This window comes from Panthera leo, chromosome A2 (assembly GCF_018350215.1).
Source record: "Panthera leo isolate Ple1 chromosome A2, P.leo_Ple1_pat1.1, whole genome shotgun sequence".
Lineage (NCBI taxonomy): Eukaryota > Metazoa > Chordata > Mammalia > Carnivora > Felidae > Panthera > Panthera leo.
The window spans coordinates 3,546,418-3,563,101 of NC_056680.1; the positions used below are offsets into that span (position 1 = coordinate 3,546,418).

General features: G+C 60.2%; 1 protein-coding gene across 1 annotated transcript; it reads left to right on the forward strand.

Moving 5' to 3' along the window:
• Window positions 1–10,194: 10,194 nt before the first annotated feature.
• Window positions 10,195–13,527, forward strand: FEM1A (fem-1 homolog A). Its single transcript, XM_042928076.1, has one exon. It carries the CDS (start codon window positions 10,577–10,579, stop codon window positions 12,542–12,544), a length of 1,968 nt encoding a protein of 655 aa, XP_042784010.1. The 5' UTR covers window positions 10,195–10,576; the 3' UTR covers window positions 12,545–13,527.
• Window positions 13,528–16,684: the final 3,157 nt, after the last annotated feature.

The following is a 16,684-nucleotide window of genomic DNA, read 5'->3' on the forward strand; positions in this document are numbered from 1 at the left end:
GTTTTTTTTTTTTTAATCACAGATACACGAAAACAGCTTGATGGTTCCTCAAAGAGTTAAAACATAGAATTAGCGTATAATCTGGCAATTCCACACCTAGATTTATACCCGAGAGAACTGAGGGGCGCCTGGGTGGCTCAGTTGGTTAAGCATCTGACTCTTGATCTCAGCTCAGATCTTGATCTCAGGGTCTTGAGTTCAAGCCCTGCGTTGGGCTCCAGGCTGGGTGTGAGGCCACTTAAAAAAAAAAAAAAAAAAAAAAAAAAAAAAAAAAAAAAAAAAAAAAAAACATTGGAAACAGATTCAAACAAATTCTTATCATTGCAGCACTAGTCCTAACAGGCAAAAGGTGGAAACAACCCAAATGTTCATCAGCAGATGAGTGGAGAGACAAAATGTGGTCCATCCCTTCGCCGGAATATTCAGCCACAAAAATGCAGAAAGCACTCACACACGATACAATGTAGATACATCTTGGAAACGTGATGCTCAGGGAGAGAAGCCAGACACTTGGGGCGTGATTCCAGTTACATGAATTGTCCAGAAGAAGCGGGTCCAAAGAAGTTGGGTCCGTTGGGGTTGGGGTTTCCTTTAGGGCCGATGGAAATATTTCGGAACTAGACAGGAGTCGAGGTTGCCCAGCACTTAGAATGGTCTAAATGCCACCGAATCGTACATTTCAAGGTGGTTATTTTAATGTTTCATTAAACTTTTTTAATGTTTATTTACTTCTGGGAGAAAGAGAGAGACAGAGTCTGAGCGGGGGAGGGGCAGAGAGAGAGGGAGACACAGAATCGGAAACAGGCTCCAGGCTCCCAGCTGTCAGCACAGAGCCCGATGTGGGGCTCGAACCCTCAAACCGTGAGATCATGACCTGCGCTGAAGTCTGACACTTAACGGACTGAGCCACCCAGGCTCCCCTTGAATGTGTCATTTATACACTTGAACATGGTTAATTTATTTCATTTGAAAGAAAATAACAGACACAACGCTTCTCTCGTTTGTTTTCCTAAGGAAGCGGATACACCTGCTACTCAGTAACATTCCTGCTAGAGGCTGGAGGAGGGCTGGAGGGTCGCTTCTGAAGACCCTCAACGAGAAAGAAAAAAAAAAAAAAGAAATACATGAGACGCCACTGACGTCAATCGTCTCTGCTTGCAGAAGCTGTACGTAGAATCGTGCACCGCGGTCTCCAGTGGAGGACCCCTGCGTTGGAGATCTCCGCTACAACGCTGAGTTGTAGGCGTGGGGCGACTCAAGGAGGCACCGACTGGGTCGTGCCCGCCCTGTGGTCCAGGCTCTCGGTCTCTGCTCAAGCGTGTGGCTTAAAAACAGCCACAAACTTTGAATCTCCTTCCCTGGAGAGGGGGACGTCTGGTTCCCTCCCTCTGAAGAGGACCAGACTTAGTGAGTGCCTTCCAGCCAATAGAACGGGGGCCCGGGTGACACCAGAGTGTGACCCCCCAGGGTTGCGGGATACCCCCTACAGATGATCTCCAGATGGGGTCGCGCTGGGGCTTAGGCCTTCTACATACGGATTTTGGGACGAGGCAAGGCGGTCCACAGAAGTCACGGAGCTTGGGGGAGTTTGTTAAGCCAAAACAGACAACTAGAATGATGTGGGACTCCACTTTTTGTAACAGCTATCCCGGAAAATGCGTGTCTGCGAAACAAACAGCCCCCTACTTTCTCCTTCCCTCCCCAGCCAGGGGCTGTCTGTCCATCCCCCGGGCCCCTGCGTCCCTAACCACACAGCCGGACTTGAGTTATCGCCCTCGGCCAGACTCCGGGCCCTTGAGAATGGCGTTGGGCCGCTCGGTGCCGTACCCCCAGCCTCTAGCACATGACCCCGCACACTGTAGGTACCCAGAACGTCAAGAACTGTGGCTGGAGGGGTGAACGGAGCAAAAGACTGCACTCGGCACAGATCTGTCTACTCCCCGCAAGGACACGTCCAGCCCGTTTCTTAGGAACTGAACCGTGGCGGGGTTCCCCAGCGGGCAGGGAGGCAGCTCCCCGGGGAGGAGACCGACATAGTAAACGAACTCTTGGGCGACGCGTGACTTGGTTAGTAATCATAGACATGCAAACTAGAGGCCCAGTATCACTGCTGCCTCCCCGACCACCAGAGAGCACACAGGCTTGAAACAAATCATCTGTCTCAGATGTCAGTGATTCTGTAGGTGAGGAAGTTGGGCGTGTCTGGGGGGGAGGGGGGGCTTCTGTTACCACGTGGGTGGTGGCAGCTCCCGGATGGCTGGGCTGGAAGGTCCAAGAGGCCTTTACTCTGCAGGGGACAGCTGGGAGCAGACGGCCAGAAGGCTGAGCCCTTCTGGGACGGTGGACCGGGGGGGGGTCAGCTAGTGGCCTGCCCCGCACCATGATCTCCGGGTTGTTGACTTCCTTCATGGTGATGGGGAGCTCAAGAGAACTGTGGGGGGGGGGGAGGCTTCCCCCCTTCTATGCCCTAGCCTCAGAAATCCCAGAACGACTTCCACTTTACTCTACAGGTCAAGGGGAGGGGACATAGTCAGAGAATGGGAGAAGGGTCAGAGAATGTGGGGGCCATGTTATAAAAGTGCCACAAACAGCTATTAAATAAGCAAAGAAGGAGGGGGGGAGGGGGAGGAGGAGAGGAGAAGGAGGGGAAGGAGGAGGAAAAGGGGGATGAGGGGAAGGAGGAGGAAGAGGGGGAAGGAGAGGAGAAAGGGGAGGAGGAGGGGAGGAAGGAGAGGAGCAGGAGGAGGGGGAGGAGGAGGGGGAGGAGGAAGAAGGGGAGGAGGGGAGGAAGGAGAGGAGCAGGAGGAGGGGGAGGAGGAGGGGGAGGACGAAGAAGGGGAGGAAGGGGAGGAGGAGGGGAGAAAGGAGAGGAGCAGGAGGAGGGGGAGGAGGAGGAAGAAGGGGAGGAGGGGGAGGAGGAAGAAGGGGAGGAGGGGAGGAAGGAGAGGAGCAGGAGGAGGGGGAGGAGGAGGGGGAGGACGAAGAAGGGGAGGAAGGGGAGGAGGAGGGGAGAAAGGAGAGGAGCAGGAGGAGGGGGAGGAGGAGGAAGAAGGGGAGGAGGGGGAGGAGGAAGGGGAGGAGGAGGGGAGGAAGGAGAGGAGCAGGAGGAGGGGGAGGAGGAGGGGGAGGACAAAGAAGGGGAGGAGGGGGAGGAGGAGGGGGAGGAGGAAGAAGGGGAGGAGGGGGGGAGGAAGGAGAGGAGCAGGAGGAGGGGGAGGAGGAGGAAGAAGGGGAGGAGGGGGAGGAGGAAGGGGAGGAGGAGGGGAGGAAGGAGAGGAGCAGGAGGAGGGGGAGGAGGAGGGGGAGGAGGAAGAAGGGGAGGAGGGGGAGGAGGAGGGGGAGGAGGAAGAAGGGGAGGAGGGGGAGGAGGAGGGGGAGGAGGAAGAAGGGGAGGAGGGGGAGGAGGAAGAAGGGGAGGAGGGGGAGGAGGAGGGGGAGGAGGAGGGGGAGGAGGAAGAAGGGGAGGAGGGGGAGAAGGAAGAAGGGGAGGAGGGGGAGGAGGAGGGGGGAGGAAGAAGGGGAGGAGGGGGAGGAGGAGGGGGAGGAGGAAGAAGGGGAGGAGGGGGAGGACGAAGAAGGGGAGGAGGGGGAGGAGGTGGGAGAGGAGGAAGAAGGGGAGGAGGGGGAGGAGGAGGAGGGAGAGGGAGACAGGACTCAGGAGCCCTGCTGGTATTTTTTTTTATTTTAACTTTATTTATTTTGAGAGAGTCAGAGCGTGAGTGGGGGAGGAGCAGAGAGAGGGCGCGAGAGGATCCCAAGCAGGCTCCGCGCTGCCAGCGCAGATCCAGACGCGGGGCCCGATCCCGCAAACCGCGGGATCACCGCCACCCAGGCGCCCCATCTGCTGACGTTTTGACCTGTGACATCTAGGCTTCGGAAGCTGGGAGGATCCGTCTGCGTTTAAGCCACCCCGTCGGGGACACTTCGCTGCAGCAGCCCGCCTTGGCCTGTCCCGGCCGCGGTAGCGAAACGCCGCGAGCTGGGGGCCTCCGAACCGCAGATTCCTGTTTCCTCCGGGTGGGGAGGCTGGGGGCGCCGATGACCCCGGGTGCCCCCTTGCTTGGGGGACGGGCCCTCTGCTCGCCGCGTCCTGACGCGGAGGAAGGGCACAGGGCGCTCGCTCTGGCTCTCGGGGCCTCTCTCTCTCTCTCTCTCTCTCTCTCCCTCTCTCGGGGGGCTCCACCCTCTGACCTGATCCCCTCCCGGAGGCCCCACCTCCTAAAACCGTTGCCTTTTGCGGGTTAGGGTTTCAGCGTCCGGGCGGGAGGCATGCAGCCGGCAACCCAGTAACGGGCAAGGGCGGGTAGTTACTTCCATCATTTCTCACCCCCTCCCCCCAGCCCCCAGCCGAGGTTTGGCGCCCCCTAGCGGTCGCCTGGCCTCTGTGCCAACTGGGTGCGTCCGGAGCGCGGCCGCGCAGGTGGCCACCGCGTGGGGCGCTAGGAAGCCCCGCCCCGCGCCCCTGGCCGACCGCCCCGGGTGCGGCCCGACGTTTGTCCCGCGCCGGGACGGACCGGAAGCGGGGCAGCGGGCTCCCCGGAGGCGGAGGGGCTGGGGAGGGGGCGGTCGCCTGGCCCCGGGCCACGGTCCCGGCCGAATGGCGGCCCCACCCCCACCCTGTCTTCTCGCGCTGCCTCCCAACTCGGAGCGAAAGAGGAGGAGGTGGACGGCGCCGGCACCGGGGCGATCTCGGCCGCCGTTCTCAGGCAGGGTGGCGCTGTGCTGCCTGGAACGCTTCCTTTGTCCACTCGACATCATATATGGAGCGCCTGCTGTATGCCAGGCCCTGTCGAGCAAACGCAGAGCACCGAGCACCCGCAGGCAAACATCGCGGCTCGTCCCAGCCCGCGTGGCGAGCGCAGACCGAGAATAATGGCTTCAATATCTAAATTCTAGAGTAGATGTGGATGCAAGGTGACATGTGACGGAGCAGAGTCCGGGGGCCTTGGGGGGAGGGGTGGCTGACAGAGGGAGACGGAGCGCGAGCAGGGGAGGGGCCGAGAGAGAGGGGGACACGGAATCCGAAGCAGGCTCCGGGCTCTGAGCTGTCGGCACAGAGCCGGTCGCGGGGCTCGATCTCACGAACCTCGAGAGCATGACCTGAGCCGAGGTTGGACGCTTAACCCGACCGAGCCACCCAGGCGCCCCTGCGCGGTAGCTCATTTTAATCACGAGTCCGTTTCTGCAGTGAAGGAACTCCCACCGGGATGGTTTCCCGCTTGGGGCAGTGGAGTCGCAGAGCAGGAAATTGGGAAGAAATGGGTAGGGTCACCGGGTCACGGTCAGGGTCGGGGAGGATTTCCACTCTGCCCACGCGGTAGGCACGAATCACCCCGAGGGCCCGGCTGAAAGCAGTAAGTAGGAGAGTAAGGGGGATGTGATGCGTGTTCTGTATTCATCACCTTTGGTTTTTGTTGTTGTTGTTGTTTTTCGTGATTTGTTAACTTTTAGGCACCTAGAATTTAATTTCAATACTGGCCGGGTTTAACATCTAGTTGTCAAAAATGCTGAAAATTTGACAATCAACTCTTGGAAGGCAGTACCCCCGGGGGCAGGGTCCCGCTCAGCCAGGAGAGAAGACTGAGGTCCTCACACACCATCGAAATCAAAAGTCTCAAAAGTCCTGTGGGCGTGTCCCTACTCTGCCCTAGGGCAAGAGACCTGGTTCCCCAAATCTCTCCACTGCCAGGCCTATATCCTGTTCTCGGTCTTCCTTCTGGAGGGTAGATGCATCCAGGGTCAGTTCAAGCCACTTTATGGATCCCCCCCCTCCCCCCCCCCCCCCCCCCCCCAATTCCTCTGCTGTCTTGACTTATCTGTTACCCCTAATCTCATGCAAACTTCAGCCCTTCCTCCCCTGGTCCCTGGCTCTCCCCTAAGAGTGGACCAGTTAGGATGATGCACCCCCACTGTGGGTCAGAAAATCCAGAATTATAGTGGCTTCCAGAAGATAGGATCTGCAGCGTGGGCGAGACAACCAAACACAAAAGGCCACACGGCGCGTGATTCCATTTATGCAAAATGTCCAGAACAGGCAAATCCACAGACAGGAAGTGGGTTAGGACCTCCTGCCACCTGCCACCTGCCACCTGCCACCACATGGATGGCCCCGGAGGCCACTGTGGGCAGGGACAGAAGCCAGACACAGAAGGACACATCCCTGCGTGACCCAGGCACAGGGGGGTCCCCAGAGGAGTCCCGTCCACAGAGACAGAGAGCAGATGGTGGGAGCCAGGGGTGGGGAGTCCGTGCTTCATGGGGACAGAGTCTCGGTTTGCGGAGATGGAAAGTTCTGGAGACGGGTGGCGGGGACGGCTGCCCGACTATGTGTGTGCCTGACGCCTCTGAGCTGTGCACTTGGAGACGGTCAAACGGCTGATTTTATGTTATGTATATTTTACCCCAATCAAAAAAATAATTAAAGAAAACGCAGAAATGTTTGGCCACAAATATGTAGCTAGTGGGGGTTTTAATAGCAGGGGATTGGTTATCTACATACATCATAGCACAATTCCCCACAACGGAATACTACACTATCCCGAAAATACTGCTGGGAAAATCTGTCATTTGAATATCAGCTCTTTCAGAGCACAGAGTTTTGTCCGTCCTGTTCATTTTCATACCCCTGATGTCCAGAGAGCTACCTGGCACCTAGTGGGCACCCAATATATACCCACCAGCGGGAGACTGTGCATGTAAAATGTGGCACCTGTTGAATGAATGGTAAAATATTCAAGCTATAATGCTAAGGGCACAAGAGGAGGTATGTAACACCTGTAATTTCTTGGTCCCTCAAATGACCACTTTTCCATGTTTTATCGACTCAGGAAACAGAAAGCAATACTGAACTATATCTAACTTAAAGCCATGGGTATGTGTAGCATGGTGGGGGGTGTTTTTTTTTTTTGGGGGGGGGGGAGGGGTGTTTGTTTCTATTTTTATGTTTCCCCCTGGAGAGCGTTATTACATCGAAGGAAGGGACGCCTGGGTGGCTCAGTCGGTTAAGCGTCCAACTCTGGACCTCAGCTCAGGTCTTGATCTCAGGGTCCTGGGTTCAAGCCCCATGTTGGACTCCGTGCTGGGCATGAAGCCCACTTTAAGGACAAAAAAAAGGTGTCGTTCTCAACACCTAATGGCACTCAAGGATGAAAGAAATTCAGACATGTGCACAGAACAGGATATACAAGAGACCCGTTTGTAGATCAGGGCACCCGGCTGGCTCAGCCGGGAGAGCTTGGGAGCGCGTGTAACTCTTGATCTCAGGGTTGTGGGTTCGAACCCTACGTTGGGTGTGAAAATTATTTCAAATCTTTTTTTAAATTTTTTATTTTTCTTTCTTTTTAAGGTGTATTTATTTATTTATTTATTTAGAGAGAGCATGAGCAGGGGAGGGGCAGAGAAAGAGAGATTGAGAGAGAAAGAGAGAGAATCCCGAGCAGGCACCACAATGTCAGCACAGAGCCCGATGCGGGGCTCGATCTCACGAGCCACGAGATCATGACCTGAGCCAATACCAATAGTGGGACGCTTAATCAATTGAGCCACGCAGCGACCCCCCCCCTTTTTTTTTAAAGGAATGTCTGTAGGTCACTCGCAGTTTTGTTTCTGGCGAGGGGATATGGTGCGGAGTTTTCAGCTTTCCTGACTTTTATTTTTTACCCTGTAGAGAATGTATAACGTTTGTGCAACAAGAAAGACTGTAGAAACTACGTACAGCCGAGGACATAAACGATATCACAATTTGCTGGACCCTACCTTGCTGTGACTAAAGGTCCAGGCCCTGTCTGGAGCCACCGGGCCTGGGTTCGAACCCCCATCCCACCACTCGTGAGCCCAGGGGCCTTCGTAACTGCCTTTGCCTCTGGTCCCCGCGTTCGAAACAAACCCCACCCAGCCTGTGTGAGGGGTTCTGTCCTCACCTCTCCTTCCTCGGGCCTCTCGTTTTTCCCCCTCCTTTAGCGCAGCAATCTAGAAATTCCACTAACAGGCCCCAAAATCTCAGGAAGCCATTTTGGAGCGCGCTATGCAACGAACATTCGTGTCCCCCGAATCCCCACGGCGAGGCCCCATCCCGGGTGGGATGGCTCTGGGCGGTGGCGCCTTTCCGCGGCGATCGGAGTCAGATGAAGTCACGAGGGTGGGGCCTCCGCGGTGGGATTAGCGCCCTTGTCAGGGGACAAAGAGACCGGAACCGTCTCTCCTCCACGTGGGCACCCAGAGAGAAGGCGGCATCTCCAAACCAGGAAAAGGGCCCTCCCCGAACCCAGCCGCCCTGGCGTCGGGGTCTCCCAAGTGCTAGCCTCCCAAACTGTGGGAAATAAATGTTTTGTCCTTGTAGCCACCGCGATGGTTTATTTTATGTGCCAACCTGCCGGGGCTACCACATGCCAAAGAGAGCAGGTAATACGCTCACCTGCTCTGCGAGTGTCTGTGAGGGTGTCTCTGGAAGAGACTAGCATTTGTGTCAGTAGATGTTAGAGTAAGCAAGATGGCCTCACCGATGAGGGTGGGCCTCATCTAATCTGTTGAGGGTCTGGATAGACCAAAAAGGTGGATGGGTGCCTGGGGGCAGGGGTGGGGGGTGGTGGGGCTCTGTCGGTTAAGGTTAAGCATCTGACTCTTTCTTGGCTTGGGCTCAGGTCATGATGTCGCGGTTCATGGGTTCGAGCCCTGTATCGGGTTCCATGCTGACAGCACAGAACCTGCTTGGGACTCTCTCTTCCCTCTCTCCCTCTCCCCTGCTCACGTGTGCTTGCTCTCGCTTTCTCTCTCAAAATAAATAAACTTAAAAAAAAAAAAAAAAAAAAAAGGTGGAGGGACGGAGAATTTGCTCTCCCTGCCGGAGCTGGGATGCCCATGTCTCCTGGTCTTGGGAACCGGAGCTCTCTCCTGATCCTCGGGCCTTCGGGCTCGGACTGGCTTTCCTGTCTGCAGTTGGCAGATGGCCCATCAGAGGACTTCCTGGCCTCCTTAATTCCGTGAGCCAATTCCGTGTGTAGCCTTGGGTTCTCTTTCTCTGGGAGCCCTAACACGGCCACCCCGTCTGTGGTATTTGTTATAGCAGCCCGAGCTGACTCAGACAGTCTTTCCCGAAGATTCCTGGAGAACGTCAGTGGTGCCAGGGAGGGCATCCGGGGAGCGCCACCGGGTCAAGGGCTCACACAGGAGGACTCGGGAGTCTCACCCGCAGAGGGTCCAAGAGGTGGCCAAGTGAAGGTGTGGAACAGTGTTGCAAGAAGCGGGAACAGTACCTGTACAAGTTTGGAGGTGTGAGAGAACCCTCTGCGTTTCTGGAACACTCCCGAGTCCGCCCACATCCTTCATCTTTCCCACGTTCTCAATAACCCTGGGGGCAGGCGACAGCAAAGGGCAGGCGGGAGCGTGTTGGGGGTCAGGGTCTGGCTTCGGGGGGTGCGGTTCACGCTTCGCAAGTGTGGACCTATGTGTGCAGTCACCCGGGCCCCCAGGCTCAGAAGGACCCCACGTTTGGTTTGAGGCTCTGCTGTCACCACCGGGAGGGAAATTCTTAATCAGTTTGAGCCCAGGGAGGCCACATTTTCATTTCGCACGGGGTCCTGCCAATGACGTAGCTCCCTTTCCCCGGGTTCAAATCCCGACCCTGCCATTTACTTGCCCTGTGTCCTTGGGCGAGTGGCCGAAATTCTCGAAGCCCCGAACCCCAGAGGTATTACTCAGAAGGATCTTTAAGACCTAGGTCCGACGACCAAGGGCTTAGGCGGTCTAAGGCAAGTGTAGATTTTGTATTCGGGGTGTCGAGTGTTGGAGGAAGCAACGTTAAGTGTTCAATCGTGTATTAATGAGGGAGTAAATAAATGTATGCGTGCACACGAACGACTGAGAAGCGAGCTGAGCGCGGGACACCCGCCCTTAGGGCCACACGCGTACCCACCCCCCCGCCCCCCGCGTCCCTTACCGTCCCAGGCGCCGCCAGCCTTCCCGCCTCTCCCGAGCGCCCCCTGCCGGCCAGCGGCTCCGCCACGCCACATCCCGATCACACCGGGCCGTTTGGCCGGCTTAGCCCTCGTTCTCGCTCCCGATTGGCTCCGAGTCGCTCGCGATGCCTCTCGGGCAATGTAGTCTCTCGGCCCGCGCCCGCGTTTCCTGTGGGCCGGAGCGCGGAGAGAGCCACAGGAAGTACGTAGTCAGACTTGCCCGGGTTCCCAGAAGTCATGGGGATAGCATTGCGCGACGGGAATTGTAGTCCACGCCCGGCCAGGTTCCGCTTCAACCCTCTGCGCTCGGAACCACAATCCCCACCATGCACCGTGCTCCCAGGTCCCCTCTGCTGGCCCGCGGCCTCCTAGGAGCGGTAGTCTTGACCCTCTACGTCCCTCGTCTGTCTTGAGGGGGAGGCCGGCTCCCAGGACTACATTTCCCTGCGCGCCCCCCCGAGCCCGCGGAGCGCCGGGACGCGGCAGCCATTTTGTTCCGCCGGAGAAGCCCCTAAGATGGCGGCGGGGGAGACGGTGAAGGTTGCCGCCCGCCCCTCCGGGCGTTAGCCCGCGCCCTCCGCGTCCCCCGGCGGCCGGCCCATGGCCTGGCGGAAGCCCGCGCCATGGACCTCCGCACCGCCGTGTACAACGCCGCCCGCGACGGCAAGCTGCAGCTGCTTCAGAAGCTGCTCAGCGGCCGGAGCCGGGAGGAGCTGGACGAGCTGACGGGTGAGGTGGCCGGCGGGGGGACGCCGCTGCTCATCGCCGCCCGCTACGGCCACCTGGACGTGGTCGAGTACCTGGTGGACCGGTGCGGCGCGAGCGTGGAGGCGGGCGGCTCGGTGCACTTCGACGGCGAGACCATCGAGGGCGCGCCGCCGCTGTGGGCCGCCTCGGCCGCCGGCCACCTGGACGTGGTGCGCAGCCTGCTGCGCCGCGGGGCGTCGGTGAACCGCACGACGCGCACCAACTCGACGCCGCTGCGCGCCGCCTGCTTCGACGGGCACCTGGAGGTGGTGCGCTACCTGGTGGGCGAGCACCAGGCCGACCTGGAGGTGGCCAACCGGCACGGCCACACGTGCCTCATGATCTCCTGTTACAAGGGCCACCGCGAGATCGCCCGCTACCTGCTGGAGCAGGGCGCCCAAGTGAACCGGCGCAGCGCCAAGGGCAACACGGCCCTGCACGACTGCGCCGAGTCCGGCAGCCTGGAGATCCTGCAGCTGCTGCTCGGCTGCCACGCCCGCATGGAGCGCGACGGCTACGGCATGACCCCGCTGCTGGCGGCCAGCGTCACGGGCCACACCAACATCGTGGAGTACCTCATCCAGGAGCAGCCTGCTGGGGAGGGGGGCCCCTCCGCCGGCCCGGCATGCGTGCCGCCCCCGGGGCCCCGCGGCCGCAGCTCCCCCCCGGAGGACGCGCTCGGTGACGCGTACGAGAGCTGCTGCCCCACGAGCCGGGAGGCCGCCGTGGAAGCCCTCGAGTTGCTGGGAGCCACCTACGTGGATAAGAAGCGGGACCTGCTCGGGGCCCTGAAGCACTGGAGACGGGCCATGGAGCTGCGGCACCAGGGCGGCGCGTATCTGCCCAAACCGGAGCCCCCGCAGCTGGTGCTGGCCTATGACTATTCCCGGGAGGTGACCACCACCGAGGAGCTGGAAGCGCTCATAACCGACCCGGATGAGATGCGCACGCAGGCCCTGTTGGTCCGGGAGCGCATCCTGGGGCCGGCCCACCCGGACACGTCCTACTACATCCGCTACCGGGGGGCGGTGTACGCCGACTCGGGCAATTTCGAGCGCTGCATCCGCTTGTGGAAGTACGCCCTGGACATGCAGCAGAACAACCTGGAGCCCCTGAGCCCCATGACCGCCAGCAGCTTCCTCTCCTTCGCCGAACTCTTCTCCTACGTGCTCCAGGACCGCGCGGCCAAGGGCAGCCCGGGCGCGCAGATCGGCTTTGCGGACCTCATGGGCGTGCTCTGCAAAGGTGTGCGGGAGGTGGAGCGGGCCCTGCAGCTGCCCAAGGAGCCCGGGGACTCGGCCCAGTTCACCAAGGCCTTGGCCATCATCCTCCACCTGCTGTACCTGCTGGAGAAGGTGGAGTGCACGCCGGACCAGGAGCACCTGAAGCACCAGACCGTGTACCGGCTGCTGAAGTGCGCCCCCCGGGGCAAGAACGGCTTCACCCCTCTGCACATGGCAGTGGACAAGGACACCACGAACGTCGGCCGCTACCCGGTGGGCCGGTTCCCCTCTCCCCAGGTGGTCAAGGTGCTGCTTGACTGCGGGGCGGACCCAGACAGCCGGGACTTTGACAACAACACCCCGCTGCACATAGCGGCCCAGAACAACTGCCCCGGGATCATGAACGCCCTGATCGAAGCGGGCGCCCACATGGATGCCACCAATGCCTTCAAGAAGACCGCCTACGAGCTGCTGGATGAAAAGCTGCTGGCCAAGAGCACCATTCAGCCCTTCAACTACGTGACCCTGCAGTGCCTTGCGGCCCGCGCCCTGGACAAAAACAAGATCCCCTACAAGGGCTTCATCCCCGAGGAGCTGGAGGCTTTCATCGAGCTGCACTGACGGGGTCCTGAGAGCCGAGAAACCACCGGGAAGAGTGGGGCCCACGCTCGTCGCCCCGCCTCCCCCCTCCCCCCTCCCCCGAGCCCTTAGGCAGCGGGAGACAGAAGGGCTCTCCAGGCTCCGGAGCCCCTGTCCCCTCCGCTCTGCGGAGAGGGGAAAGGAATCAGCAAGTCGTTGGTGCTCGAAGCCGTCGGCATCAGGCGCTCGAGGAACTGGCTCCGCCTGTCTTTGATCGGGGGAGGTTGCATCCCATCTGCCCGGGTCTCGGAGGACTTTTGCCTTCTTGCCTCGAGGCAGAGGGATCGAAGCTTTTGCCTTCTTTTCCGAGAACCGGGAAGAAGCTGAGGATCGGGTCCCTGCTTTTACGCCCCCCCCCCCCCCCCCCCCCGCGGCCGAGTGCAGGGTGAGGACGGGGGAGGGGGGCGCTCCCAGGCGGCGGGTCGGAGAAGCAGGCCGGCTCTCAGTTCTGCAGCCCGCCCGCGCCCTGCCCCCTGCCCCCTGCCCTCACCACGGGCCGTGGGCAGGGCTCCCTGCCCGGGCGGCCTGCCCCTCGCATGGCTTTCGTTGGTGTGGTGTTGCGTTTCTTAGTGAGCGGGCAGGTTACAGGCGTGGCGCGGGAGGCCAGAAGTTGTGCTGCCGTGTTTTTTCTTTTCCTGAGAATTTTTGGTCACACGGGATGAGCGGATGTCACACAGGGAGGTTGTGGCCGTGGCCGAGGCGGCGAGGCTGTCTACCAGGGGTGAGCTCGGCAGCGTGGAGGATTTGGTGGCGGTCCCTAAAGCGAGGCGACCGTCCATTTTCTAGAGCTTCCCTGCTTGCCTTCTACTTGGGCCTCCCCCAACTTTCCACTCAAGTCACAGAGAGGGGCGTTTTCCAAGCGCCGATCGGGCCGGGCGCCGAAGGAGCTGGCGGGGCCGTCACTCCCCGACCCGGCAAGGACCCGCACGGTCGGAGCGGATCGGGGGCTCGGTTTCTGAGTCCCAGGAAGCGCGGTCGCCTCAGCCTCCCGGGCCCCGCGCGCATGCGCAGTGTGGCTGTGCGCAGCCCCGCGGCTCTAGGCTTTTTTTTTTTTTCTTTTCTTTTTTTTTTTTTTTTTTTTTTAGCTGCTTGGAAGCCTGAACGCAGGTGTTCCTGAGCCAGGTCCCCACTCGCTGTTAACTGAGCTGGAGGAGGCGGCGAATGTCCACAAGTTGCCAGTGAGGTGATGAGAAATCTCGGATTCCCACCACTCAGGGCGCGCATGCGCCAAGCGCAGCGGTGCCGCCCACGCCCCCGGCAGCGGCGGGCCGGTGGCGGTGAGCGGTGGCAGGTGGCAGAGGACGAAGCGGCCTCCCGGGCTCAGGAGGCGGGGTCCCGCCTGGAGAGGGTGTCTCCCCTCCCCCCCCCCCCCCCCCCCCCCCCCCCCCCCCCCCCCAGCCTCGTCTCGCAGCTGCACGGAGGCCTCGAGAAGCCACGAGAAGCCACAGCGGGCCCCCGGGCCCCGTTTGCATTTGCAGTGTTAGTTAGGACGTTATTTATTGGCAAGGCCGGGTTTTACCTTCCGTCGAGGCGGGAAAGTGTCCCTGTCCCTTCAAAGCACGGAATAAAGCAATGAGGCAGTTTAAATCGTGCGTCTCCGCGCTGGTGCCCGAGTCATTTAAAAGGCAGCCGTGGGGGGACGGGGGTGGTGGGGGGATGGACGGCTCCCTCCGGGGTGGGCGGGGAGAGGGTGCCGCCCAGCGCAAAGGTCGTGGTGTGGGGGCTCGCAGAGCCCAGCCCCCGCGCCACCATCTCACTGGGGCAGTTTCTGTCTGTGTCCTGGGACCTTGTGTGGGATTTCCCTGGGAAGTGGCGTGTTTCTGCCCGTGGAAAAGGAGGGAAACCGCTGACTTCTCCCAAACCCCAGCTTTGCGGTAGGGAAGGCTCCAAAGAGGTGGCTTGGCCCTCCCGGAAGGCGAGGGAGGGCTGGGGCAGCGGGGGGAGCGCCCAAGAGGCCGAACTCGGTAGCTCTGCGGTTCCGGTCTGGTCGGGCAGGAAAATCTGGTCCCTCTTCTTTCTCCTGCCGGTTCCCTCGTGTAGTTGCAGTTCTCCGTACGGTAGCACAGTGAGAGCACTGCTCCCTGGTCTGGCGCGCTGAGTAGGTCCCGCTGCCCCCTGTGCGCCAGGCACGGTGCAGGCCCCCTCGGGTCAGGATTGCACCGGCCGGATCGAGGCTGATTATTCCGTGTCGTCCCCTCGCACGACAGTGGGGAAGGCCAGGCTGCTTCTCCCGCTCCTGGTTTCACGGGGGTCCGACCACTAACAGCACCCGCTCGGCTGTAATGGGAACACACGGTGGCCTGGGAGGAGTGGGTGTTGAATCAGCAGGTGCTCCAGAGTAGTCTCGGGACACGACACCGGCCCAAGCATTTATTGGGCCCTTGCTGGATGCCAGGCACCATTCCACGTGCTTCCATGGGCCACCTGAATCGCTGCTCACAGCAGCCCTGTAAACTAGGTGTGTTTTTTTGTGTGTGTCTTTTTTACATTTATTTTTGAGAGAGAGAGAGAGAGAGAGAGAGAAGCAGGGGAGGGGCAGAGAGAGGGAGACACAGAATCCTAAGCAGCTCCAGGCTCTGCGCTGACAGCACAGAGCCTGACACGGGACTTGAACCCGTGGACCGCGAGATCATGACCTGAGCCGAAGCCGGAAGCTTAACCGACTGAGCCACCCAGGCCTCCTGAAGTAGGTGTTCTTCTTGCCGTTTTGCAAGTGGGGGAAACCGGCCACTGGGGTGTGAGAAGACTCGCCCCAGAGGAAAGCTGATCGGGGCTAAACACTTTCTTTCCGAGCTCAGACCTGAGAAGCGCGACTTTCGCCCCCAGGCCACGGAGGCCATCTTAAAAACGGCCCGGCTCGGGTGTCAGGTGACAGGTGATCCCACTGCTCCAAAGGGTTGCAGACGATGTGGTTCCGGTTCCGGGGGCTGGGGGGAGGGGGTCCCCAGGTGGCAGGCGGGGGAGTGCAGGCCGGGGTCCCAGCTTCCCTGGCTCCGGCCGGTCTCGGGGGGCCTAGGGGTGAGGTGAGCTCATCGCTGCTTCCCCTGTCAGTTTGTGAGGGTTATAGGGGGAGCCCACGTCCCCAGTAGGCCGAGTGAAGGTGGGTTGTGTAAAGTGGGAGAGAGAGCAGGCTGCCTGAAGCCGCTCAGCCGGCGGGAAGTGTTAAGTCACTGGCAGGGGGTGGGGGCAACTGTCCAGGCCCCGTGTCCGGGAGCTCAGGACTGAGGCTGAAGCCCAAGGTCAAGAAAGCACGCGGCGCCCCCACCAGTGGGAGCCACTGCCTGCCTCCACGAAGCCGAATTTGGCACCTCACTTCTGCTCATTGCTGGGTGCTCGGTGCTCGGTACTCGCCTATCAGACCTTCCGGAGCCCCGTGGCTGTGTGGGGTCACTGCCGTGGCCTCGGCGCCCACGTGTCAAGGGAGCAGGTGAGTTCACGCAGGGGTGTCTCTTGCCTCTGGGACTACAGCTCCTCCCCAGACACTTGGGCCACACTCGTCGCCCCCCCCCCTCCCCCCAGGATTCCAGGGGTGTCATCCGAGCAGTGTTTACAGGGAGGGGAGCAGAGCGTCCCAGTCTCAGGTTAAAGATAGCACGGGTCGGAATCACATCACAGCCTGGAAAGGGGAGGTGACCCTCCCTGGGACTGCTGGCACAGCAGGGTGCTAACTGCGTGTCCCTGGAGAAGGGGGTGTGGAGTCCCGAGTTAGGTTTGGTGTCGCCCCATGTGTTAGGCAAGACCCAGCCCAAATGTGGGCAACACTGGCACTCCTGGGGAGGGACCCCAGCACCTTTGCCCTCCGTGGGCTGTGGAAGAGACTCTGAACATCGGTGTTGAGTGGGACATTTGAGCTCCAGTGCAGCCTCCCCCTGCCCTGGGCCTTAATGCCCTCCATCAAAAGCTCCTCAAGCAGTAAGTTTGATCGGATGGATGTCCCCTCCTCCACGCAGCCCTCCCAGATTGTTGAAAGCCTCTCAGCCGTCCACCTCCCGCTGTGCGTTTCCTTCCCAGCCCACACGTATAACTTAACCCCTGAGATGACCCCTATTTGCTTCCTTATTTGTTCCTGTGTCCCCTTCCCTAGAACGTCGACCACACCAGCTCGTCCCCTGTTGTGTCCCC